The sequence below is a fragment of the Lepisosteus platostomus genome, chromosome 18, assembly GCF_059453375.1.
Source record: "Lepisosteus platostomus isolate fLepPlt1 chromosome 18, fLepPlt1.hap1, whole genome shotgun sequence".
Classification (NCBI taxonomy): domain Eukaryota; kingdom Metazoa; phylum Chordata; class Actinopteri; order Semionotiformes; family Lepisosteidae; genus Lepisosteus; species Lepisosteus platostomus.
In genome coordinates this window covers 11,752,364-11,777,987 of record NC_142628.1, presented here as the reverse complement: position 1 = coordinate 11,777,987, position 25,624 = coordinate 11,752,364, and the positions used below count along the sequence as shown (strand labels likewise).

General features: G+C 37.2%; 2 protein-coding genes across 20 annotated transcripts in view; both read left to right on the top strand.

Annotated features, from left to right (window-relative positions):
* ppfia1 (PTPRF interacting protein alpha 1) overlaps positions 1-4,237 on the top strand; it is a 42,597-nt gene extending 38,360 nt beyond the window's left edge. For 14 of the 15 annotated variants that reach the window (XM_088610927.1, XM_088610931.1, XM_088610921.1 and 11 more), the window contains 6 exons: positions 54-151; positions 430-605; positions 1,008-1,076; positions 1,323-1,488; positions 2,025-2,095; positions 2,718-4,237. In XM_088610927.1, coding sequence (XP_088467053.1) covers positions 54-151; positions 430-605; positions 1,008-1,076; positions 1,323-1,488; positions 2,025-2,083 — 568 coding nt within the window. In that variant the 3' untranslated portion in view covers positions 2,084-2,095; positions 2,718-4,237. The other variant, XM_088610934.1, reaches the window with a different exon arrangement.
* A 364-nt stretch (positions 4,238-4,601) lies between these two features.
* On the top strand, positions 4,602-25,156 carry cttn (cortactin). Of its 5 annotated transcripts, XM_088611031.1 has the most exons (17): positions 4,602-4,757; positions 6,576-6,656; positions 7,068-7,141; positions 7,373-7,502; positions 9,048-9,158; positions 9,683-9,737; positions 10,691-10,801; positions 11,299-11,409; positions 14,063-14,173; positions 16,149-16,259; positions 17,480-17,535; positions 18,431-18,500; positions 19,000-19,148; positions 19,866-19,973; positions 20,673-20,862; positions 22,541-22,612; positions 23,278-25,156. In XM_088611031.1, the coding sequence occupies exons 2-17, from the start codon at positions 6,576-6,578 to the stop codon at positions 23,412-23,414; spliced, it is 1,677 nt and encodes a 558-aa protein (XP_088467157.1). In that variant the 5' UTR covers positions 4,602-4,757; the 3' UTR covers positions 23,415-25,156. The 5 variants fall into 5 exon arrangements, with proteins under 5 accessions (XP_088467157.1, XP_088467159.1, XP_088467158.1 ...); XM_088611033.1 differs by lacking the exon at positions 10,691-10,801; XM_088611032.1 differs by lacking the exon at positions 16,149-16,259.
* Positions 25,157-25,624: the final 468 nt, after the last annotated feature.

Below are 25,624 nucleotides of genomic sequence, written 5' to 3'. Positions count from 1 at the left end.
ACTTTTCTGTAGCGAGTCATTTTAATGTTTCTGTGGTTTTCTTTCCAAAACAGAAATAGTTTCCAGTGCGGGGTAATGTGCCTGCGAAGGCAAAATTATGATAGGAAAGAACTTGAAAGACGAAGAGAAGAATCCCAAGTGGAACTTAAAGGTGATGATGGATATTTTCTACCTTAATCCTAGATCTGCAGCTGCCCAGTGACTTGCAAATTCTGTTTTAAGTCATTCAACCACATACCACTTGTATCAAAAGTATTTCAGACTGTGGCACTTGGATGGTTTGTCACACAATAAAACCCCTGAGATATTTCTAATCTGTATTCCACCGCCAGGTCTTGGAAGTATTTGTTGTAATGGGTGAAAGCTTCTCATGTCAATATATTTATTGGGAGGTTTGGTTTCACGAGAGCTCTTTGCCTGCTGTTTCAGATGTGCTGGTATGGAGCAATGACCGAGTGGTCAACTGGGTTCAGTCCATCGGTCTCAAGGAATATGCAAATAACCTGTTGGAGAGTGGAGTCCATGGTGCACTACTTGCCTTAGATGAAACTTTTGATCACAATGCTTTAGCGCTGTTGTTACAGATACCCACCCAGAACACACAGGTACACTTATTTCATTTGTATAACATTTAGTTTGTGATTTCCATGTTATGCCTTCATTGCATTGCAGTTGGTTGACTAATGTTTCATATTAGTTTCTATTTCCCCTTTTGTCTCCAGTCTTTTGTAGTGCTCATCTGGACTGTACTTAGCCAAGTACCCACTGTGATAAACATTCCTGTTAAACTAGGGAATTCTTAGAGGCATGTGAAGTTCAAACATTGTATTTAGCCAAAAGAATGCTTAACAGACATCTAATAGTTTCTACCTTCTTTGTGCCTTTTGAGTGTTTCATTACAGACACATGTAATAGGATGCAACTGATAGTCTTCATCTTATTAACTTTTGGAGGTTTCATTGTTAGGAATATTACATCAACAGCTTAGCTTGTTTCTTTCCACTTAGGCAAGAACAATTCTAGAGAGAGAATATAATAACCTTCTTGCCCTGGGTACAGAAAGAAGACTGGATGAGGTGAGAAAAACTAAATATGCAGCTCTTTGAAGTTAATTTTTCCTGTAAAAAACAATGTTGAATATAAATTATTGCTGGATGTTACCATCAATGGGCTATTTTTCTCTACTTAAATAAAAAAATCCAGTGTGATGCCCTAAATTCTAAATTCAAGCTTTTAAATGAAAATGTCTAAGCTGTTTTATTTTCAGCTGAACAGACTGTAGTCTGACTTGGTGAAATGTGGTTCTTTCCTTGTGTGGCTAGGATGATGACAAGAATTTTAGGAGGGCTCCATCCTGGAGGAAAAAGTTTCGTCCAAAAGACGTTAGGGGGATGAACCCTGGGTCGGCAGAGACTCTTCCTGCAAACTTCAGGGTGACAAACACAATGTCCTCACCATCTATGCAGCCAAAGAAAATGCAAATGGATGGTATGACAGCAAAATATTTTGATTTCATGGGCATGACAACTGCATGACTAACAGCTTTATAAAAATACGCTGATCCGTCTGAATTGATATGAAAGTATTAATTACAGCAGTTTTTATGCTTCACTTTTTTTTAAAAGTGAAATCCATAACCACTTTTGCATTTACAAGAAATCTGCAGAGAGCAATTGAAATATCTTAATTTCTGACCGTGCTAAAATGCATGTTCCTTTTTAGGCAGCTCATGCACTTGATATTGAGAACTTTCCTAGAAAGCATTTTGAATCCGATTTTCTGATAAGATACAGAATATTTAGCGTAGGTATTTTTTTTTCTTTTTAGTGTACATTGTTTGAATAGTGTATGTGTTCTTTAGTTTTATTGAACAAATATAAACGTACTCTTAGCAATCTGTGAAATGGCCATCTGAAAAGACCAGCTGTTTGTTATTAGATTCTGCTTTGCTTTGTTTGCTAACATTTTTGGATTTGACTAACTGCATGTTGTATTGCACCTTGTCTCTGGATGGTTGGGACCAGGCAGTATATCAGGAGCTCAAAGATTGGATTCTGCCACAGTAAGGACCTACTCGTGTTAACACCCTCTCTTGGTGAGTTCCAATGTCATGTCACCATACATGATCATAAGTCATTTAACTGGAAGAGCTTGTGGTTCGTGGACATTTTTCCTATTGATTACTATTTAGTAACTCCACAAGTACAACATTAAAACAAATCATTACTGTTTGGAAAAAGGTACTTCATAAGGATTGACTAAGTGTTCACTTGTCTGTATGAAAACTGGGGAATTTAGACTAAATAATGTCATTGGTTTCCTGATTTAATAAATATAAAGTCAGCTTAAATGTAGGTCATTTATCAGGAATTTGGTTCCAGTTTTTCTTTCCTATAGAAAATTGAATCTTCTTGTCAATTAAGTAAATCCTTTGTTTTCAAGGTAACCAGAATTTTACAGTTGGCTATCTGCTCACAAATGAAGACTTTTGAACTTGCTTTTCTGCGTGTTAAGTAGTTTTTCTTACATAGGAAAAAGGATTAGTCTTAATATTACAACTGATTTTTTTTGTGCAGCTTTGAATTTTTCTGAGGTCTGCAGAAATAGAACAAGTTTCATGACATGCACTGTCATGAAACTTCTATGTAGCTGACACAATGTTAATTATCTACTGATTACCCATAATTTGCACTGACTGTTCTTTTTTCTGTTTGCAGTTTATCCCCACTATTTCTATCGATGATTAAACAGCATTAAATCAATTGAAGACTACATTTCTGAAATCAAGATGAGATCTGTGACATTGTTACTTCTTACAAGAACACTATAAATATTTTATTACAGAGTTTAGAGAATTCACAAATTTCCTGAATACCATAGAGAAAATATTTTAGAATTAAAGTTTCTTATATTTATGTAAACTGATTGGATATTTCATTTACTTAGACCTAATACTGTATCATTGTCTGTATTCATTTTGCTTTTTTCCTTCAAATTCTGTTGTGCCCTTATCAAATGTAAAATCCTTTCAGATGTAACTGAATGTATCATGAGTCTGAAGGTTGTATATTTATCTACAGACATTATCTAATCTTTATTTTTTATATATATACCTGTTTGTGCATTGACCACAGACTGTTTTTTTTGTTTTTGATTTTAAATATGGGGTTTAAGCTAAAGTGACTTTAACACGAGTGCATTTCTAAAAGTCCTTTTTTCACATTTTCTTAATGGTTGATTTAAACTTTTAAATGCAACTTTTAGGTCAATTTCTGAATTTCAAAAACTGGTGAAAACTCTTCAGCATTTTAGATCGCTCTTTGGTATGTCAGGAGGACTGAAGATCAGGGTCTGGAAAATGTGAAAAATAATTGAGGTTTGACCACCACCCCAAAACGCGCACACACACACTCAATATTTGTATATTTGTGCATCTCTGTAAATCATTTACTGTGATACCAAAATGTACTTTGGAAAAGCCATAGAACTATGAAGAAGAGAGTCACTTATAGATGCGTTGTTTGGCTATAAGGTCCTTTCAAGTAGAAATACTCTACCAGCCACAGATGCTGAAACTTTCCATTCCTCTCTCTTCTTCATTAAAAGCTTAAAAGAAGCTGATGCAACACGTTTCATTCATCATGGACCAATGCCTGATCACTGTGGTCTCATTTCAAGTGGGAAGTCAGTAGAAGGTGGCACAATTTTCATAACCTTCTAATGCATTGTACGATGACTTTAAGCCTTATTTTTGTTTTTACTTTTTTGTCACTTTGTATAACGGTTGTCATTTCCTTGGATCGTATCCATGGCTGAAGTGTTTCTGAATGTGTATTCACTTGTCATTGAACACCAGGTTTCTCAGTATTTATATACTCATAATGTTGGGAAATCGACAGACTCATTAAAATGTTTTTAATGTACTGATTTATTTTACCTTGTCTGTTTGATAAGACGTACGTAAAACTCAAATCATGTTACCCTCATGTTCTTCGTTTTTTCTCATTTCAAATTTCGTGACCTTGTAACAAATATGTACAGTCTGACTACTTTTGAACTATTTTTATCACAGTATTATTTATTGCTTACTTTCAATAAAATACTGAAACTTTTATTTTCCACTGCCAATAAAAAAGACTGTGTCTTTGTTTAAAAAAAATCATTGTTGCATGTAGTAGTAATTGATCCGATTTCTTTATACAAAGGATTTCATTAAAATTGCATTTTTTAAAAAAAACTGGTCTTTAAATGCTTTTGAACTTAATAAAATCGTAACAATTTTTGCAATACAAAAGGTTTGTTTTTTTTTGTTTTAATGTTAATCAAGAAAAAAATTGCACAATGCCAACAGATGCTAATAAGTTTTTGTTTTTAAATACGGTTGCATTAACTTTAAAAGGAGAACTACATCCTTATAAAGGTGTAACATACACAACATTTCGGTGGACGAAGGCACAGTATAACACGAAAACGTGCATTTACTCTCCTAGAAAATCTAAATACACGTGCAGGTGGCGTAGTTTTCGAGGTGTTAGAAGTTTTAGTACTTACAGCTGGCGTTTCGCCTTGTCCTCTCCGCATTCCCGGCACGGCTCCCAGGTGGTGCTGCTGAGCTCGTAACAGGAAGTCGGGCTCTGGGAGAGCCGGAAGGATCGGGAGTTGGAGCAGGAATACTACGGAGGCTTGGGTTAGCTTCAGAAGCGTTGATTTTTTTTATCTTCGGCGACAATTTGTGCGAGAAGAAAGATTCGGACAAAGTAAGTCAACGTGACAGCGGTACCCCAGTACAGGTAGAACAGATTCCGACGTCGCCTCATTAGGTGTCGGGGGGCACGACATCAATGCAGACTCGCAAGCAGGAACACATAAATCATAGAGGCTGGGATCAGTCTTGAGATTTGGAGCAGGAAATGATGCAGTGCAGAACATATTTAGTAGTTATTATACATTGAATTTATTTACTCGGTAGCCACGGGCATACATTTTATCTCCTTTAAGGATCTATTAAAAAATGTGTGCTAAGAGTGTCCCGTTCGATGGATGACTCAGTGGCTTGAAAGAAAGGGCTAACGCAGGAAGAGAATTTCGTTTTGTGGTGGACGTTGGGTTATCTAAAGTAGTTTCATCGGAACGGATCCCTCTGTAAAAAGATTGTTAAAGGTGAGCATGCTTTGCATGTTAGTCGGATTTGCATTCCTGTTCAGGTTTGCTTTGGTTCAGATGTGCTGGCCTAGTCTGTGTTTATGCAGCAATTATCCTTCTAAATGAAACAGTGCCCCAGTCTCTAATATTGGTCAAAATAATGTGGCTCAAAAGTTTCGATTCTTGTAAAAAGGTATATTCATAACGAAGACCACTCACACATCCCTTTTTATAATTTCTTCTTAACTGTGTCATTGGGGAAGTAGATTTAAAATAGCATTTGCACTTTATAATCCCCATGCGAGGTTACAATAGTGAAAATGGAGCTGTGTCGTCTATTGTTCGAGGGGTTTGCAGTTAAACACGTGTGATAAAATAGTCGAGTTTTCAGTGGAGACGTTCCTTAAACTTGTCACGGGAAGGGGATATAGCAGCACAAGTTGTGATCTGGGTGTGGTGCTGAAGGGCAGCTGTAACTGCACGGAAGGTATTTGTGCTGTGAAATACCTAAGATTGCAAATAACTGCACTTCAACTTTATACTTCAACACCAGAGGGAGACACGGATACAGGCTAGGCTAAGGGGTTCAGTCACCCCTCCCCGTCAGTATGTTTCAAATCCACGTTTTGCGCTGAATTAGTTCGGTTGCAGGAGGCATATGCGAACTTTTCTTTTAAATCTGGAATGCAATCCCAACTTTTTCCATTGCTACACCGCAGATGCCTGTGTGGGGCTGAGTCAGACTGTACAGTCTGTATTATGGGATAGTTATAGAGTTGGGCCGGACGCAGCAGGGCTCAGAAATCCTCATCTTGACATGAATTGACGTTTTATTTGTTGCTATTTGATTGCCTGCATTGTGGACGACATCCGAGGAATGCAAAGTTTCATCCTACACAAGTCAGGCCTAGGGAAGAAATATGCCTTAATAGATATTGTTTCAAATGTTGCAACTGACAGCAACTCAACTATTTAGTCCGTCTTCTTTCAACTGCTTATTTCAAGACAGTTCAGCTCCAGCTGGAGAAAGTACAGCTTCCATTAAAAATTTGACAGGCCATCTTGTAAAAACTTTGTTTTCACTACACTTTGTTTTTCTAGTTTCAGTTCCTGTAGCATTGCAGTTATCTCTCAGTGTTTTATCGTGATTAATTGCACGGTTTCTTTTATGATCTGTGTAGAAGCTGATACCCGGACAACAGTATAGATTTCAGCCTGGTAGTTTAACACCTTAATGAAGTTCCTGTCTCATTTGAAACTTTTTAGCAGTTTGCAGCCCAGGTATTGTTTTTTTATCTTGCATGAACCTATCCTATTGTATAGCAGAACATGCAGTTGTCCAAAAAATAAACAACTGTAATGATTAAAATGAGAAATAGTAGTGACTTGTTCAGGAACCATTGTACTTAAACTCCTCCATTTTGCTTCCTTAGATGTGGAAAGCTGCAGGCGGAAAATCTATTTCCATCACTGATGATGGCTCAGATGACTGGGAGACTGATCCAGACTTTGTGGTAAGGGGTGATTAATTCATTATGTCCTTCTTATGTCTCTTGGAGAACACATCACAAATTCGCTGTTTTACACAGTGTGGCTGTTAACAATTTCTAGCCCATTTCTCGTTTGTAAGATTAAGAAGAAAGCTTCCCCCCCACTACATTGTCTGATTAAACAACAGTGGCTTGCCTGAAAGCTGTGACAGAATAAAGTGTTTGAAAATTATGCTTCAGTGTTTTTGGGCTAAAAAATTACATGTAATGGGATTTCCATGAATCATTTGTACAGCTTATCATTGGGCTGGTAAGGATGTTCTGTACTATACAGTAGCTAACTGCAGGTAGGAAGTCAGCGATATAATAAAAAGGTGTAGCTTGTTGACTACTTGTTTTGAAATGTATCTTTTTTTTCTACTTTGCTGCCACTAGAATGATGTATCTGAGAAGGAACAAAGATGGGGAGCCAAGACCGTTGAGGGATCTGGACACCAGGAGCATATTAAGTAAGCAGCTCTTTCCTAGCAGATCTATGTGTATTAGATTGTGTTATAATGGTGGCTCCAGTTTTAATATTTGTGTGCATGGGATGTTAGGTTTGCACATACTGTAGGGCAACTGAAGTTTTCTTGTTTTGCTTGGTGAACAAGGAGTTGGAGTATCAGTGGTGAGTTGATGGTTTCAAATAGTATTTTGCCACTTGCGGTTTATTTTTTTTCTTTGTTGCTTCTGTGCAGCATTCATAAGCTGCGTGAAAATGTCTCAGTGGAGCATTGCAAAATGAAGGAGCAGGAGCTGGAGAATATGCCTAAAGCTTCTCATGGTTACGGTGGAAAATTTGGAGTCCAGCAGGATCGAATGGATAAGGTACTGGAGATGAAATGTCATACATTTTTTTCTTTTACACTGAAATCTGTTAAATTAAAAAGCAATTCTGTGTATTGGTGATGATATTTTGGACACGTTTGAATCGACATTCGTTTGAATTATGAGTGGTCAGAGCAAAGTGTGTTACCGAGGTTTAAATACAGTGTGCTCACAGGCCATGTGACACTTGTTTCATTTCTATATATTGTAGTAGTATATTTAAACCTGTAAATTACAGACTATTTGTCTTTAGCAATAAAAAATACTCTGGTCCCAAGTGACATATGTGGCACATATGCTTTTCAACTGCAAAAAGTTTTTTTTTTTTTAACTGCAGGTAAAAGTGTGTATATATATTTGCTGGTCATCACTGACAGAGCAGGAGTTGGAGCACAAGATACATTTTTTTCTAACTTCTCAGTTGTACTACTGATCTTGGCTTTGGCACGCAAGATAACTGTCGCTGTTTGAAATCCATTATGTTCTAAATTGTCTGGCAAACGTCAGTGCATAACTCCCTCCCTGCGTTCCTTAATTGTCAATTTCCTGGTGAAATAATCTGCCTGCCAGTGCCTGCCACCTGATCGGTAGGCCAGGGAGTCGATGCCAACAGTAACATTGTGAGCCAGTCATACACTCCTCATTCTGGCTTTAATGTGTGAATGGGATAACACCAGGCCTGCCAGGGAAAAAAAGATTTTCCTATGAGCTAACGATTTGCACTTGTCTGTATGCAACTGGTGCACAAATCCCTTTCTTCATTGTGGGTATTGTACAGTGGTAATATTTGATGATCCAACAGCATAACTGTGAAATATGTGCATGGTGAGAAGTGGTATGACATTCTTTTCCACATGGGTTCACCCATTTGATCTGCCCTAATGGAAACGGGTTTGTTCGAAAATGTATCAGAATGGACTCAGGAGATCGGAGCTGTAAGCATTCACAGTTCACAGCAAGTGATGATATTCCTGGAACAGTTAATATGAAAATGCCTATAATGTGAAAATAAAAGTTAAATTAGCAGTATAAGCAATTACAACTAATATTCTGGTTTAAGTTCTCTGCTCTTGTACTCTCGAGGTGAAAGGTAGTGAACACCTTGTCGTCTTGTACTTTCAAAGGGATATTCAGGACAACAGAGAAAAGCAATCCTGGACTTCTGATTTGTTTGTCCTTCCCCCTGTTGAAAAACAAGGTTATCAGCTTATCAGCTATCTTCCAGAAAAAGTCAGAAAGTTTAAAATGGCTGCTGATCTCGGAGCTTGATTCTGCTCCATTGTTAGAATTCTCCTGAACTTGGGGACAATGAAAGCACATGTTAAATAAAACAGTGATCTGGACTTTGGTGTGCATCGCAATCATACCTGCGCACTTCAAGCAAGCTTAGTTTTAGCAAGTCATTTTTATTATCACCAGTATGGATTCAGAATTTTAAATGTCCAAGTAGACATGACCTATTTGTCTTCTATAGTGTTGTTTTGGTGTGTTCTTGTAGTTCAGTGCTGGCAATGAATGTCTGGGATGTTTGTTGTCTTTCTGTAGTCTGCTGTAGGCCATGAGTACCAGAGTAAGCTGTCCAAACACTGCTCTCAGACCGACTCTGTGAAAGGATTTGGCGGAAAATTCGGTGTCCAAGCGGATCGTATTGACCAGGTACAGCACTGTCATCTTTTTTTCAAAACCACAAACTTCATTTTGCCTCTGCTGCAGGGTCATACCTGTGTAGTATTGAAGGCAGTGCAGAAGGAAGTGTCCACATAAGAGAAAGGTGTCGATACTGATTATTGAAAAAAAATCTTATTGTTCTTACTGCTCATTACTAATGTGAAACTTGGGGTGTCTGTTGAACTGTAGAGTATATCTTGATAGTACTTTATTTTGAGTAGTTAATCAATCCAGAATATTGTTTAATATTAAGTAATTGTAAATTGCATTATAATGTTAATTGGGTGTTCATGTTTTTTATTTTAACACATTAATGTGTGGTGTGTAGTAGTAAGATATCTTTTGGATAGACGCAATAAATGTGACTTTGAACATCATAATCTGGATAAGAAAGCAAAATGTCTTTGACTTTGTAGTCATTGGACATTTAAAGCTAAGCTGGTTTCCAAAAACATTACTTTGTCATTCATAAGTGGTTGACTATGACTAATCTTTCCCTTGCTGTTTTGCAGTCTGCAGTTGGATTTGAGTACACTGGCAAGACTGAAAAACATGCTTCACAGAAAGGTGCTGGTTTTCCTATGATCCCTGTACAGTATGAAAAGTGCATCAGATTACATGATTTTTAATCATAAACTGCTTTGGATGTAGTATTCTCTTATTAAAAGCAATCTTAAGTAATAGCCCTTTATAAATGATAGTACAGAATTTATATTTACGAACATAAAAAAAGGAATGTATTGTACAATGATTATCTAAAATGTAGCTTTATAATAAGGGAATACTGTAATATTTGTCTGGCCTAGTAGGTTTTTTGCTTACACATTTGAATTGCTACCTCCTATGTGACAGTTACAGTTGCTTACTCTTTTCTTTCTGATTCACAGCAGATTGCACTGTAAATGGTGCTAAAATGAATGCCCTTCAAACTCCAGATTAGTTTTTAGTTACTGTGAAGTTTGTTTTTTTTGGGGGGGTAGTAGTACATAGAGATAAGGAAAAATATCATCTAATTTGTTTTAACTAATTAGATTTTAGAGGAACACGCTGCAGATCCCAATTTCTGATACCGCACAGAAGTTTGATTTGTTTTTATTTCTTCTTAGAAAAAATTTGTCATACGCTCTGACAGTAAATAAATCCAGTACGCTTTGTGGTTTAAGGCAGTCATTGTAGCTTTTTGCTACTTCAGAAGAATAACAAAAGATTAATACTTTTGTCATTTTCAGCATCAGTTCAAATTGATAATGTTGTAAACATACTTCATGCAGTTGTCCGCTAAGGCCTAGAATCGGGCATCTGTATTTCCCTTAGTTGTACAATATGCTTTCACGGCTCCGAAATGCTGAAGTGTTTTTCTGTGCTTTTTCTGCAGTGTTCTGTTGATCTGTTAAACATTTATTTTGCTTCAAATTGGAAAGTTTCTGTCTTTGCTCCTGTGTAAATTGAAATCCGGCATGGCTTTGCAGCTGCTTAATTTTTACTTTCGCTTGATGCTTTTGCTGTCTTAAACCATGTAGACTATTCATCTGGTTTTGGGGGGAGATATGGTGTCCAGACTGATCGTGTTGACCAGAGTGCAGTAGGATTTGATTACCAGGGCAAAACGGAAAAACATGACTCTCAGAAAGGTTTGTTATCGTTACTCTTTTAAAACATTTTGTTTAGGGTTTCAATTTAGTTACAACGAGTGCTGTATAGTTGCATTTGTTTCCTTTTGCTGTATCATTGCAAATGTTTTGTAGAGATCCAAAGTTTTCTTTGTTACTGAATACTTTTTGTTTATGATGAGCTAAATAAATATATATACTGTATAAGTTTAAAACACAAAATATTGCTTAAACAGTGAATCAGAATAATTTTGTGTTTAGTGCCACTTTGGAACAATATTAAAGCAAAATCTACTAAAACAAACTGCGAAAATGACAAATCTCAAGGTCATTATTGAGATAAGCTGGGATCTCCTCTTAATTGTTTTGCAATTGTTGTGCTTGATTATTTTCCTTTACTTATTGTAAATTATTGTGAATGTTTTAATAACAGCTCTGTTCGGCTGAGTTTAAGAAGTCAGAATTTCTGTATTGTCTGTATTTGTATTAAAAGTTCCTTTTCTCTTGTAAATCCTCAGATTATTCCAGAGGCTTTGGTGGGAAATACGGGGTAGAAAAAGACAAAGTGGATAAGAGTGCAGTGGGATTTGAATACCAAGGAAAAACCGAAAAGCACGAGTCTCAGAAAGGTTTGTAAAATGTTGATTCTTACATGAACATGCACTGGTTTGTTTTTGGCCTTTTAATCACAACACAAGAAGTGTCCTTTTTTAGAAAAAAAAAGATTCTAAGAATTTTAGAAATCAGTCTTGGTAGACATGTCCTTCACTTGGCGAATATGGAAAATACTTTGAGAAATACTTTTCTCTCTTGGAATGTGGAGGCATGTTTTGTCTTGACTGGGAGAGAGCTTAGCATTGTTGCTTCACTGGTACAATGTGATTTCATCATTGTTTCAAAACATTTATCTTTTAAAACCTGCTTACCTATCGAAACATGATTTGCTAACTCTTAATGGTGGAGGTGGAATTGGGCATCTGGGTTCTGGGTATGTTGTATGCTTGTTCACTACACTTCCAGTTCAACATTGAACTAGCATAAGTACACACCTCAACATACTGTAGTTGAAGTATTGAAAGTTTACTTAGTAGTCTTATTAAATTGAAAAGAAACTTAGTAAGAGATGGCACAAAGCTCTGAGTGTTTTTCAAAAAAGTATACCTCACCTACGTTATTTTACTTTTCACAGTAAAAAAAATATATTAGCTGCTTCAAGAAAGTAATATATTACTTTACATAATTTAAAAGTGCATTTCTAATGTGAGTATTCCATTCGTCCACATCTTGTAGAGAAATTCTCTTTATATTGTGTTCCTTGGAAAGCTGATTTATTGATTTAATTAGGGCTGGGCGATATGGCCAAAAACATTATCACGATAAAAAGTTTCATATCAGTCGATATCGATAATTATCACGAGAAATGTCAAATCATTATTTCTTTCAAGTTTAAAGGCAGATTTTTTCTCCTGAGTGGAGGTTGAAGAAACCAGACAGTTAATTGGTAAATTAAACAACTCTTTATTTTAAGAACACAACAAACACTTGCCAAACAGCAGAAACATTGAACAAATCTGAAGTAGAGAGTATTTAAGTCTTTTTTTTATGTTAAAATATGCATGAGTAAAATTTACAAAATAAATATCTTAATAGAAAAATTAAATACTGCATTGTGATAAAACACACATAGCAGATGGCTCAGACAGACTGCAAAGTTTAAAGTGCTCTGTTTTATGTCTGATCATAAAAAGCCAAAATATCCCCAAATTACCGAATTGAATTACCTTTTCTGTCGACGATGTCATCATCCTTCGAGCTGATCGGTGGCAGCACTACATTTGCTTCAGTGTCGCTCATTTCTCAACTCTAACTACAATCCTGCCACCACATTAGCTACCCGGTCTGCAACACACACGTGCACTCGCGCAGTATTTTGTGCGCATGCGCATATCATGCACAAAGCATAAACATATATATCGAACATTTATCGAACTTTTGTTAAAATAATATCGAGGAAAATAATATCGCGATAATTATTGTTATCGAATTATCGCCCAGCACTAGATTTAATTATTAAATTTAGAAAGTGCCTTTGAAATCAAAACTTGCTCAACTATCAATTGAGAATAAAATGAAAGATTACCTTCATGGATGTATTGTAGTATTTGCTCCATAAAATATAGTGAAAATATGAAGTGCTACAGTAATCTCTAGCACTGAAATAAATAGGAACAGTTTATTTATGGAGTAATAGATGCAGAGAAAAAATGTATTTTAATGGCGTGGAAAATACATCATATTTAAAGAGCAGAAGCGAAGGTACCTGAGCAGAGTGAAAGGTGGTGTTCACACAGTGTTGATTTGGCTGCTTAAAGAGGAACTGCAACACTATTTTTATATTTAGGGGATAGAATGGATTCCATTGATACATTGATGAGAGCATTTCAAACCACAATACACAGTAATGTGTAAAACCTCCCACTCACATCAGAAATTGATTAAATTACCAGGTATAGTTATATAGTATACCAGGAATAATTTCGCAGCGCCATATTGCTGTCAATTTCTGGGATTCAGAACAAGACAACAAAACTTCTGGTTTAGTGAAGCGGCCCTATTACATTGTAAACAAGCAGGCTTGTAAATATCTTGGTTTCGAGTTGGTTTTGCCAAGAAATACTATTTACCTGTTACCTCTGCATGAGGATCACGTTGGAACATTTCTGCGGTGAAGTGTCTGCTGCACAACCTGTACTTATTCTCTTGTACATCGCATTTCGCATTACAGTTAACCAGTGAGCAAGAGGGGCCGGTTTAAGTCACAATTCTCGCGAACTCTTGCTCTCGCCCATGGCAAAACCAGCGATTTGCGACAACATGGTATTTTCACAAAATTCACAACTTTGTGCTTAATGCAGAATTCGTAAGATTTCGTGATAGTGTTAATTCATTTGCTTTGTTACTGAGATTTCATAGCCAACCCGAGAAAGTGTGACTGCAGTTCCCCCTTAAGTTAAAATCTGATTTTAATTAATACCTGAGTGCAAAGAAGCCACTCGAAAAAACGTTTGTGGATGTGATGTTTCTTGATTAGGTTTTCACAAGACTGCTTGACAGGATTTTTTTTTTAGTACTTGCATGATTGCTGCTAATCATGAGGGGATTTATAAGCGATCTGGAAGTACTGCTTTTTTTATCCCGCTGCTATCTTTCTGCTGCTTTTCACTCCCTGCAACAATTAAAATTGCCACATAATAACTCCAGGAATTTGTATTATGTGTGCAGACTATGTTAAAGGTTTTGGCGGGAAGTTTGGTGTTCAGACAGACAGACAGGACAAGTCGGCCCTCGGTTGGGACCACCAGGAAAAGGTTCAGCTGCACGAGTCTCAGAAAGGTACTTCTGTTTCTGGGGACTTTACACTGCGGGCAGCTGTTTTGTTTCGTTTGAAGGTCATTCAAATGTCTGTGCTAACTTTCCTAAAAGGGTGCTTTTTCTGCACGTACTGTAAGTCTTGCTTGTTATATACAAACTGTTTTGAACTGATGTGTGAAACGTCTGTATCTGATTCACATGGTGCCTTAACTACGTAGGTCTTTATTATTTCTATGATTTATAACTTAAAATCTTAAAGGATCATTTATAAGAAGTTCTATGTTCAGGTTTAGAAAACCAGTACCATAAAGGTAGCAATGAGGATGTTTCTTTTGTTTAAATGTATTATGGATGTTGCACCTCTGTTTTAAGTAGTAAAAGAAGAGAGATGATATGGATTTCAACATTTGCAGTTGTTCTTCAGTGCAGGACTAAGCTTTTTTTTAAATATTTTCCATTCTACTTTAAAAACTTCTTACCTCAAAACTGGTTTTGAGTTGAGTATATATAAATGTTCATTTGCATAGAATCTTTCAATCTAGTCTAGATTTGCATTTTGATTAAACATTAGGAACAGTTAACAGTTGCCACAAGATCCTCTGCACTGAGTTTTTGAAATGTAGGGACTATTATATAAATGTTTTAGGTGTTTTTCTGTTATCCTGTATTAATGCCAGTGCAGCAGATCACGGATGTGAAACCATCACATTCCTACTCCCATTCACATGCCTTGAGGAAGTGGTTTGTTACAGTGAGATCAGATATTTAGGTCATGTGCTGTAAGGGCTTAGATGAAAAACACTAAAGAATGTGCACCCTTTAAGGTCTTTTTTTTTAATTATCACCACTAAGTTTATCAACAGTAGTGTACTGAGTGCTTAGCCAAAACACAGTAATGTATAGCAGTTACCCAGGATTGACACATTCACTGTTTCGATTGGAATACATCATTGTGCTCACATCCTAGTAGAGAGTTTAAGAAACAAAGCAGGGAAAACCCAGATTTCAAATGTTCATTTACTTTAAATTGAGTTTACATTACATGCACTGTTTCTCTATATTATTGCATGGACCTTTAAGGCAAATTCATCAGATTTCTAAATATCTAAATTTCTCTCTGTTAAAGTGTATATAATGTGATTATGTGTAAATGTCATGTTAAATGTTTGAAGTTTTTACTTTGGTGATTTTCCTGTGCCTGTTAAGAACATTATTAGACTTTTGAGACTCCTTTCTTTGTTACACAGGAACAAGGATAGGATTAGAATAGGAACTATGATTAAGTGTTACAGTTTCTCAGATAAGACCAGTTGTACTGTCCCAGACAGTCCTTTGTTGGATTCAGTGCAATATTGGGGTGCATGTTTATTCTGCTGCACTTTTCATTGTTCGTTTTTGCATTGAAGTGTAACGCAATCACTGAAGCATACAGTTTTTAACCTGACTTGTGGTGTTTTCATTCTTTACAAATCCCCCAAAATGGAATGCATCATTTTATAGAAAGAAGAAATGTTGGAGAAAGTAACCTCCCTTCTTACAAACTGAAATTTTGAAAATGAAACGAAAAGGTTACCTTTTCTGTTATTTCTATAAGGCGTTGTACCTTTCAAGGTTCTGAAATATGTACAAATATTGAGTTTTAGTTAAATGCATTATAAGTAGAACCTAAGATATAACTAAGATCTATAGCCTAGTTAGAGAAGTAAATTTTTAATAGGTAATTAGTTAATGGTTTCTATAATTGAAATCTGGTCAACTGCTTTCTGCTGCATCTTTTTATAGAACTCCATTCCCTTGAGCCATTTATTTCTCAAGGACTATTCCTAACTGGTATAGTCGAGGAGACTTTGTCAGAGGGGGGCTGTTACTCACTGTGTGTTTTTTATTACCAAAGTCTGGTGTGATTTCCCATTTATGTTAACCCTATTCTGTTTGTCCCTTTTCTTGCTTTCGATTCTTTTTGTCTCTCCTACTTGTGGCTTGTGGATTTTTTCAGATTATAAGAGAGGGTTCGGAGGGAAATACGGTGTTCAGATGGAGAGGCAGGACAAATCTGCTGTGGGCTTTGAGTACAAGGAGAAACTGGCCAAGCACGAGTCCCAGCAAGGCACAGTCATGCTCTAGTTTATGCCCAAACTGTAGCATTTCCTGGCACAGACTTTTCATACGCATTGGTTAAGTTTGTAACCATCTGGGTTTCGGCTTTTTGTAATTAAGTTTAAAAGTTCAAAATGGCCTCGAACCTGCGAACTTCAAACATAATGCATTAATTGTGCATATTTCCTGTTTACAAAGAATCTTATTTATGGTTGATGGCCTCTAATTATTATTGTACAAGTATCCAGAAGGTGGCACCAGTACTCTGCTGAATTATACAATCAGAATTACATGTAGTGTAATTTTGCCTTATCTATTATTGGATTCACGGTGTACATATTTTTAAAAATGTGTATTAAACCAAATTCACATTTGATTCATAAATAAAAAATATATATAATATGATCAGATCTGCTATTACAGAATATATTGCTTTTAATTTGTAATTCTCAGTGTAGTGATGATAGCAGATGTATTACCCCTCGTGTAATTGCTTTTACCATTATATTCAGCTATATAATTAATAGTCAACTTATTTCTAAGCAAATGTGTAGTGCCATATACTTGTCAGAGAATCTGATATGAATTGCATTGTAATACTCCACAAATGTGTCATTTTGAGTAAGTAAATATGTATTTACTAAGTAATTATTATGTAAATACTCTGTTAGAGACTGTTGCTATGACGGCTTCCTTAGAGGAAGTTTCAGTAATTGTAAGGTCCCCCTAATAGAATCAGTAACCTCAGCCTTCTAAAGGACGAATGTTAACATATATTACTGTTCACCAAATTGTTTTCTTTTGTTATTCACTAGTGTTTAAGTAACGACTAAAACACTTTAATAATAAGTCTGTGCTTGGAGAGTGCTATGGTTTTGGAAAGTGCCTTCACTTGTCTTTTTTTTTTCTTTTTCCCTTTGGATGTGTTCACACCACTCTAATCCAGTGCTCATTTGCTTATTTGCCACTTTTCAAGACTGGCCTATGCATGCTTGCACAGCCTCCAGTATCACAATGCGCCATGCAGTTCAACTTCCTACAATGTACAGCTTCAGGTGCAGCACGTAAGCCAAAAATGGCTTCATTAGATATTTAACAAGACAGGCATATATATTTGTGTTTTGAGCTTTGTGCATTCAGATGTGCATGAATGTGCTTTGCGCTCTTATTTTTTTTTCTGCAAAATTCATTCAATCCTAAAGCTAACTGTAAGGTCTTATGCTGTTTTAGACTATTCAAAGGGATTTGGCGGAAAGTATGGAGTACAAAAGGACAGAATGGATAAGGTATTTTTCCTTCAGTTCCTGATTTAGTTTCAAGTTATTATTCGTATTTTGCATTGTTCTTTTAAACAAATGTTGTTTTTTTTTACAAGTAAGTAAATGTTTTTGCAAGTAAGTTCTAAAGTACTCCATTTTCAATTGATTAATTAAACTTAATTGCACTTGTTGTCAATATTAGAATGTAAACAGCCCTGTACTACCTCAAAAATAAAATTAGTTTATATGCATTAAGACTGATCATAATGTAATTTGCTTGGATTAATTTAATTAGTGGCTGGTAAAATGTTAGAAGAAATGTACATGTAAACATGATATGAAGCTGGAACTAAGTCTTAGTGTGGTAAAAAGCATAATTACATTGTAGTCTGCTGTGTATGGTGTTGGTGGAACTGTAAAATTTCCATTTTCCAGTGATTCAGTATGATGAGTGGACACAGTGCTCTAGGAGATGCATCTCAGCTGAAGGACAGCTAAACTGAGGTCCTGGCTACTGGTTCCTGGTTATGAACCATTTGGATATTAAAGATGCCATGGCTCTTTTTTCAAAAGCTTTCAAAAGGGGTTTTCACCCTGGTGTTACGGCTAAACTCTAATCTGAGCTCCAACAGCCCAGTATATCCTAATAGTCTCTTGATTCAGGTGGTTTCTCACTTGACCTGTTGTGCATGACATCTGTCCCAGATCAGCCTGGTGGGTGCTGCACTTCCATGCTGGATGAAGTGTCTGCTCCTGCGTGTAGAGTGCTTTGGGATAATTTGGGAATATGCTGTTCAAATGTAGCAACCTATCCTTCACTAAAACCTCCGGGAAATAACTAGATTCTTTGTCATTTGTCTCATATTGATATCTTTTTTTTTTACCTGTATCTAATCTGCCGTGTTTCTAATTGTATGTCTAGAGTGCAGGTACCTTTGAGGAGGTTGAAAAGCCATCTCCAGCCTACAAAAGAACCAAACCCGTGGAAGCTGGTATGTGACTGGAGAGGCCTGTGTCCCATAGTTCAAAAACTGTTGTGCTAGAAGTGTTAAAAGGACTACAGAGTAACAAAAGCTGAGTAACACTATGTAATATGGAAAATATGTGCATTTTACATATTGCTGGCATTTTGGTGTATTTTTTAAAATGTTAAATTTTTACATTTAGAAAGCATACAAAACACAAACACAGAAGCAATTTGCCCACAGTTATTGCAGCGAAAGAGCGGTATTTGATTTTTACAGAGAAAAAAAAATCACCCGTAGTAGATTTTCTCCATCAAATCCGAAGCCCGTTTAACTGAGGGTTTAGGGGTATTGCAGTTAAATAATTAGACCAACTGTGTAACTGAAAACGTAGTGGGAATAAAACCCGGAACACTCTAGGCCCTCCAGGAACAGAGTTTGAGACCCTTGCCGGGAATGCACTAGATTAGAAATTAGATGCCTTGTTTTTTTTTTTTGGCTTCATTTTCCTTTCCTTCTGCTGTAGCCGGAAGTAGTGCTAGCAGCATGAAGGCCAGGTTTGAAAACCTCGCCAAGCAGAAGGAGGAGGAAGATCGGAAACGAGCTGAGGAGGAGAAGGCGCGTCGCCTGGCAAAAGAGAAGGAAGAGCAGGAAGAAGCCAGGAGGAAGATTGAGGTACAGCTTTCTTAGCTGGGTTCACAAGTGTACGATTCCTCCCGGTACCTGTTCGGAAACCAGATGTTTTAAGTACTTTGAAATCTCAAAAAAGATGGCCTACTCACATTTCAAATGTGAAGAAAGACTGATCGGGGAAGATCATACCATTTCATTGTAACAGTAGCTCGAAAAGAAACAAATCAGCAGTGGATTCATGCGTGACCTTTCGGTAATGTTGATATTCTCAGAAATGAGCTGGTTTTTAATAACTATTTGCAGGAATCGAAATGCGCCTGATAGGCCAACTGATTTGTAACATCTCGTACGAAGAGTATGTGGAGCTGCTGTGACATTCTCTCCAGACACAAGGACTTCGCCATTGTTTTCGATTTGCTCAGCTTAATGGTCTTTGTTCTTCTTAATGTACGTTGTGGCTTATGGAGGAGTGTAATGGAGATGACAGATGGGAAGCTCCACGGTTTTTCAACAAGTAAAAAAGTTAAAATCTCCCCTCTGCTCAGGCTGAAGGTAGATTTTATTGGCTCTGACTTTACTGTGTGGAAGGATGTCCACACTGAAGGAGTTCTGAAATATGTATTTCTGTTTCTCTGGGGGGAAAACGATGGTTTGGCAGTTGGCCTAGATGGCTTTTGATCTGCACGGCCCTTTGGGAGCCGTGGCGCTGAAGAACACCGTGCGCTCTTTCAGCTGTCGCATCTGTTTGATTTGACACAGGAGCAGGCGAAAGCGAGACCCCCATCCCCAGAGCCAGAGCCGGAGCCCACCCCGGCCCCAGTCTCTGAGCCCGTTCGCCAGGAGAAGCCTGCCAGCCCTACTTATGAGGTCAGCTAAATTCTCCAATGGATAAAGTGTTAAACCAGAAAAGTGGAATGAATCTGGAGATTACATCTTAATTTTGTAACCCCAGGCATGCCATGCAAATGCACTGTGACACAGTGACAAACAGACTTTTGCCGTGACCCAGCAAACAAAATCTCAGATGTCCCTGTTTCATGTGTATTTAGTGTATAATGTTGTATAATGCACTGTTTGACCTTTTCCTTGACGTCTGCAGACAGTGACATTAGTGTTACAGCCTGTATGTCTATGTGTGGACTGCAAGAGGTCACACGTAGGTTTCTAAATATGCATGTACAGGTAGGCATGATTGGAAATGTTATTAAAAACCAGTAGCTAGAAGTTAGTCAATCTTCGGGCACAATGTCTTTTGCTAGGTCTAACTGCAGCCAGACAAATCTGTTGTAAAGTTGCAAACTGAGATATCCTTGAATGAATGTGAGAGAATTTTAGCTAGATTACATTTACTAGATTACGTGCACGAACTGGAACTGTATTCAGATACTTTTTATCATCTTTAAGGTTCGTACTGTTTTGTTCTTCAAGATTTTGCTGCAAAGTTTTTTTTTTAAAGCAGGAAGTTAAAATTAACTCAGACGTTGAGTTTTCTTATCTTGTCTTTTGTCTTTGTTTTTTTGAGGGCATCAGTCTTGAGCATAAAAAAAGGGTGGTTATGTCTTACAGGAGCCAGCTCTATATGAGGAGCCAGCTGCTGACGAAAAAGAGCAAAATGCCGACCTATATGAAAATGCAGAGCCTGCCCACACGGTGCAGGAGTCTCACTACCAGGACCACACCTACGAGGCAGAGCCCCAGGACACCTACCAGCAGGAGGCAGTGTACCAGAGCACGGAAGACGAAGGACAGTATCAAGGTGATCCAGTGCAGGAGCTTGTATACACTGTTTCCATTACGCTGTTTAGAACATACAACAACAGGATTTCCCAAACAACTGTCGTGACTGTGTGACATTCGGGTAGAATATAGGCTGTTCAGTATTTCAAAAAAACATCCAGCTTTACATTTGCCCTTTACTGTTGCTGCTTTTTTTGTTTGTACACTGGGGGGTCTCTGACCCTGGTCCTGAAGAGCCCAAATCACCTGATGTGTTTTTAAAGATAGTAGGGTGATTTATGTGTAGTGCACTACCACTGGGATCTGTACAAGAATCACTCCTATTCCTAATTTAGATTTACTGATGATCTAGATTTCAATATAGTTTCAGACCTAGGCAAGTTTGCAGATGGTACCAAATTAGGAGGGTTAGCAAACACCGTAGAAGCAGCAAATGGAGTTAAAAAATATTTAGAAAAAACATAAGAGTGGAAAGAGTGTATAGTGGAGCAGTGCATATGAAGGATCATTTTTATCCATAAAAACAATGTAAATATAATGCAGCTTGCAATGAAATGACTTCACATTGATGGTAGAGGGGTGAGGTTAACCATTGTCTGGAGAATGGGAAAAGAATTGGAGACCACAGAGACTACAGATCTGAAGCAATCATCCGGCCTTTTTCAGTTGAAGTTCAGGCACGGTATAGCAGCATGAGAGAGTTTTTCTCTGACCTTATCCTCCTAGCTAGGCTCCCTTTATAGCCTTTATAGCTTTATAGCAATAGCGACTACTTCCTCATCTCAAGGTACGCCCTCATTCTTCGATTGAAAAGATGGTTGCAGTGCTCTCTGTCCCCCTTTCTCCCTGTGTCAGACACTCATAATTTACAACTGTCAGCAATCTACATATTATTTATATCAGAATTACAAAGACATATTTTAACAATAGTGCAAACCAAAAAGTGTAAGCAACTTTTATGGGTATAAGCTCATCAGTGCTTCTGGTGAACGGTTAGGTTACACAGAGGACATAAGCCTGTTAGTAATGCTCTGATTACAATCATGTTATATTTAAAATAAAATCCAGTCCTTCAATATCCATGAGGAATCAAGTATCTTGAGATAGTGTCTGAACTCAGTTGGGAATGTATGTCTGAACTATTTAAGCACCAATAACCTATAACAAATAATACATAGAAATAGATAGTGTCACCAAGTCTTTTTGAATTAGTCTTGGTGAAACCAACAAAGTCATTCACTTCTTCAGGGTAGATTTTTTCCACACGCTGTTCGTGTATTTAAATATATCACACCTTGATATATTGGTTATATCAGTGCCAGAGTGTGTGGTGTTGAGGACTTTAATGTATTGACGATGAATCTTGAATCTCTCAACATGTTCAGTGGCGTCGTCTACAGAAAGACAATTAATGTTAGATTGGCTCACGGCAATATTTTTGTCATTTCCCAAACAAAATAATCCACAAACTACCTAAATTGCTGGCTTTTTGTGCCTCGAAAAATTATGTAGGTTTTTACACAAGACTTACAAGACAAACATGACTAAATATTGCTTATTTAACCCAAGTACATACATTTACATAAACATATTTAGAATTAACTGTGCAAATGTTGTCCCCTTGTCAGCCTTATATATTCACTGACTAAAACTATTGCATTTAGGCCAAGAAAGTAAAATGTGTTGTGTTCTATTAGATACCCAGACCTATGCAGAATATGGAGAGGATCTTGGTCTCACTGCAGTGGCTCTGTATGATTACCAGGCTGGTGAGTAAATAGTATTACCTTTTTGTCCTTTGCAGAACTTTTAAGCACTACACGGAAGTGAGGAAAATATGCTCCGAATCTTTATGAATGAGAAATACATGCAAGACACCAAAAAAAGTAGTGAGCGGATTGCAGCATTGTGTACAAAGGCAGTTGCCCTAATTGGAAGAACTACAGGCTACTGTTGCCCAGCCCGTGTACAGATGGGACTGTGATGTGTTCCCTATAAAAGTGCTGGCTGGTGTTGTCTTCTAACAGTATTTGCAGCCTCCTGCACCCATATGCTCCTCAGACTGAGGGAGCAGAAATGTGTGTGAGGTGCCCAGGGTTGATCTGGCTTGGTCAGGGGCTGGCGGCAGAAGACAGGGAATAGCATATTCTCTGGAACACCTACCTATGCCAAAACCCCGGGTTTCATATTGGCACAGGCACACAAAAGACAGGACTGGAATACCAGGAGCTTCATTTTCCATTAAAATCTTGAACAAAAAAAAAAGTTTCACCCACTTGTTTGAAAAACATGTATTGCAAGATCGGTCATTAATAAATGCTCTAAAACCTTTAAAATGTTCTGTTGATCGTCACAAACGTGACACTGTGTGCTGGCTATTCTATTTGTGAAAACAGATGATCCACTTTGTGTATTTGATCTGTCCTTGTTGCAGCTGGCGATGATGAGATTTCCTTTGACCCAGACGACATCATCACCAACATTGAAATGATTGATGAGGGATGGTGGAGGGGCGTGTGTAAAGGAGCTTATGGGCTGTTCCCTGCTAATTACGTGGAGGTTAGGCAATGAAAAAAGCACTTTCCAGGGTACAGTTTTGCCTTAACTGCCACCTGCTTGTGCTCTAGCTCATCTCCATGAGGAAGAAAAGGTCGCCATATTCTTTATTCTGTCTGTCATTCCTGTGCCACTTGTATACAAAGTGTTAATACATTCTCAGGTCTGTCCATTGTTTCTTTTCACCAGTTAAGGCTATTGCAAAATTCAAAGGCTGCTTCTGTGTCCTGCCTGTCCTGATCTCGGGAGGATTATAGTACAAAAGAAGTACCATGGCATAATTAAGCGATAAAGAACAACTCTCAGGCTTTTCTTGGTTTAAAATAAAGATGTGCCCTAGAGGCATTCCATCTGCAGTTACTGCAGTAGGGCTACTGCACTGCTTCTAGAGAATACTTTTACATGTAATTAACAATCACTCATTATCATCGAGGCTGGAGTGGAAATAACTACCACCTGTCTGATTAAAGTCACTCAGTTAAAAGTGTTACCATAAAGGAGATGGGAGTTATCGTGTGTATTTAATATTGAATGCTCAAATGGAATTAAGCTTTGTTGGCTGGTTTTACAAACTCTGATTAACCCTGGTCATGACTAACTTCCTTAAATGAATTTTAGTAAGTCCAGATACAACGCTAATTAGGTTACGTGAAACCAGCCCCAAAAGTATTAGCCAGGATTTAAAAACATTTTAATGGCCAAGGGCTATCTTTTGAAATATTGACCACCAAAGATTTTTCATGTATAAAGCCCATGTTGCAGTGCAAATCCATAACTATACCAGTTGTGGTCATCCAGAGACTATGAAAGAAACTGATGATCTAGAAAGGCCTGTGATGACTGGAAATTCTATTACTGGCTCGAAGAGCACAGGCTGTTAGTACCGTGCTGCATCATTTTGTGTAGTGTAGAATTGCTTATATTTTTGTTTAGTTTTTTTCCTCTTTGGAGTTCTTAATTGCTGATTAAGCAGAACTGCTAATGCTTGGAGAGACGAAAAAAACAAGCAAAGATCAATTTGTTTTGCACATGTGATCAAATGTTTTATTGTGTTGATAATGGCATTCATTTTACATCAGAGACATTTAATGCAAATAATTAGTGGACGTGCTGTTAAACTGGTTTGCAGGATTTTATCCCAAAGCCTCCCATTCATCTGCAGTGTCCCCAACTTTAACTCGATATTCCATATTTTATTTGAAGAAAATGTACATTCAGATAAATTTGACATTTCTGTGACTTCCTAATTTTCCAAGTTCTGTATATGTGTTTCATTGGCATGTCATGTCAGCCGGAGGTAGGAGGGAGGGGATAATATTGGTATTCCACAACCTTTGTGTTTTAATGTTTCAATTTGAGCCACTGTGTTCAGAAATGGGGCCATACATTTGTTACATCATTCATGAACTTTGACCAACTAAATGTAAAAATTCAGTGTACAAATAAGGGGAAACTGCTTATGTTTAAACTTAAAACCCAATTAGTGCTAATTGTAAGAACGGATGTTAATAGTTTTATGTAATGAATGGGACAATCCTTAAAATGCAATGTAGATGTCATCACTTAATTGCTTTAGTGTTAATTTTGTTTACTACCGATTGGGAATTGCATAATCATTTTTGGGTTGGGATTTTATAAAGTGACCTTTTCCGATATTATTTTATCTTTATATCAGCTTGCATAATACACTACATAACCTATACTTTATTTTGTTTTTTTTTTGTAATTGAATAAAGTGAATAAAGTTTTCAGTAAATGATTTCTATGCCTCATTTCTAAGTGTTGAATTTAATGGTGCATAGAACAGTGTAATGGGTTAACGTGGATGTGTATTTTATTTATATTCTGACAATCTTCAGCAGGTTGACTTCACATATACCTCTGTGTACTGTCATTATGGGAGCCCAGGAAAACAGTCAGAAGGTAATAAAAACAGTGTGCAGATCTAGGGAGGATATGTGCTGATATACACTTCTCAGAAACATTCCAGTACTCTTGAGCACACCCCTTTCATTTTCAGGTTGGTACAGCCCATGAGTGCAGGATTCTCAGACTGCTGCCTCTAACTCAGCAAAAGTGTTACAACACTGACTGTAAAACTCCCAAAAAACCTTCTCCTAAATACAAATAGAAAATACCAATGAATATTTTAAATGTAATATAACAGATTCCATATAAGCTGTGGTCTCTCAAAAATCAGTGAAAGTTAAATTGCAAAAAATCTT

What these genes read in the sequence shown, in the direction of transcription:
- cttn (XM_088611031.1), top strand. Translation starts at nt 6,576, where the DNA reads ATGTGGAAAGCTGCAGGCGGAAAATCTATTTCCATCACTGATGATGGC. An exon ending in AGCAGGATCGAATGGATAAG is followed by an intron (nt 7,503 to 9,047) that starts GTACTGGAGATG and finishes GTCTTTCTGTAG; the next exon opens with TCTGCTGTAGGCCATGAGTA. An exon ending in AGACGAAGGACAGTATCAAG is followed by an intron (nt 20,863 to 22,540) that starts GTGATCCAGTGC and finishes GTGTTCTATTAG; the next exon opens with ATACCCAGACCTATGCAGAA.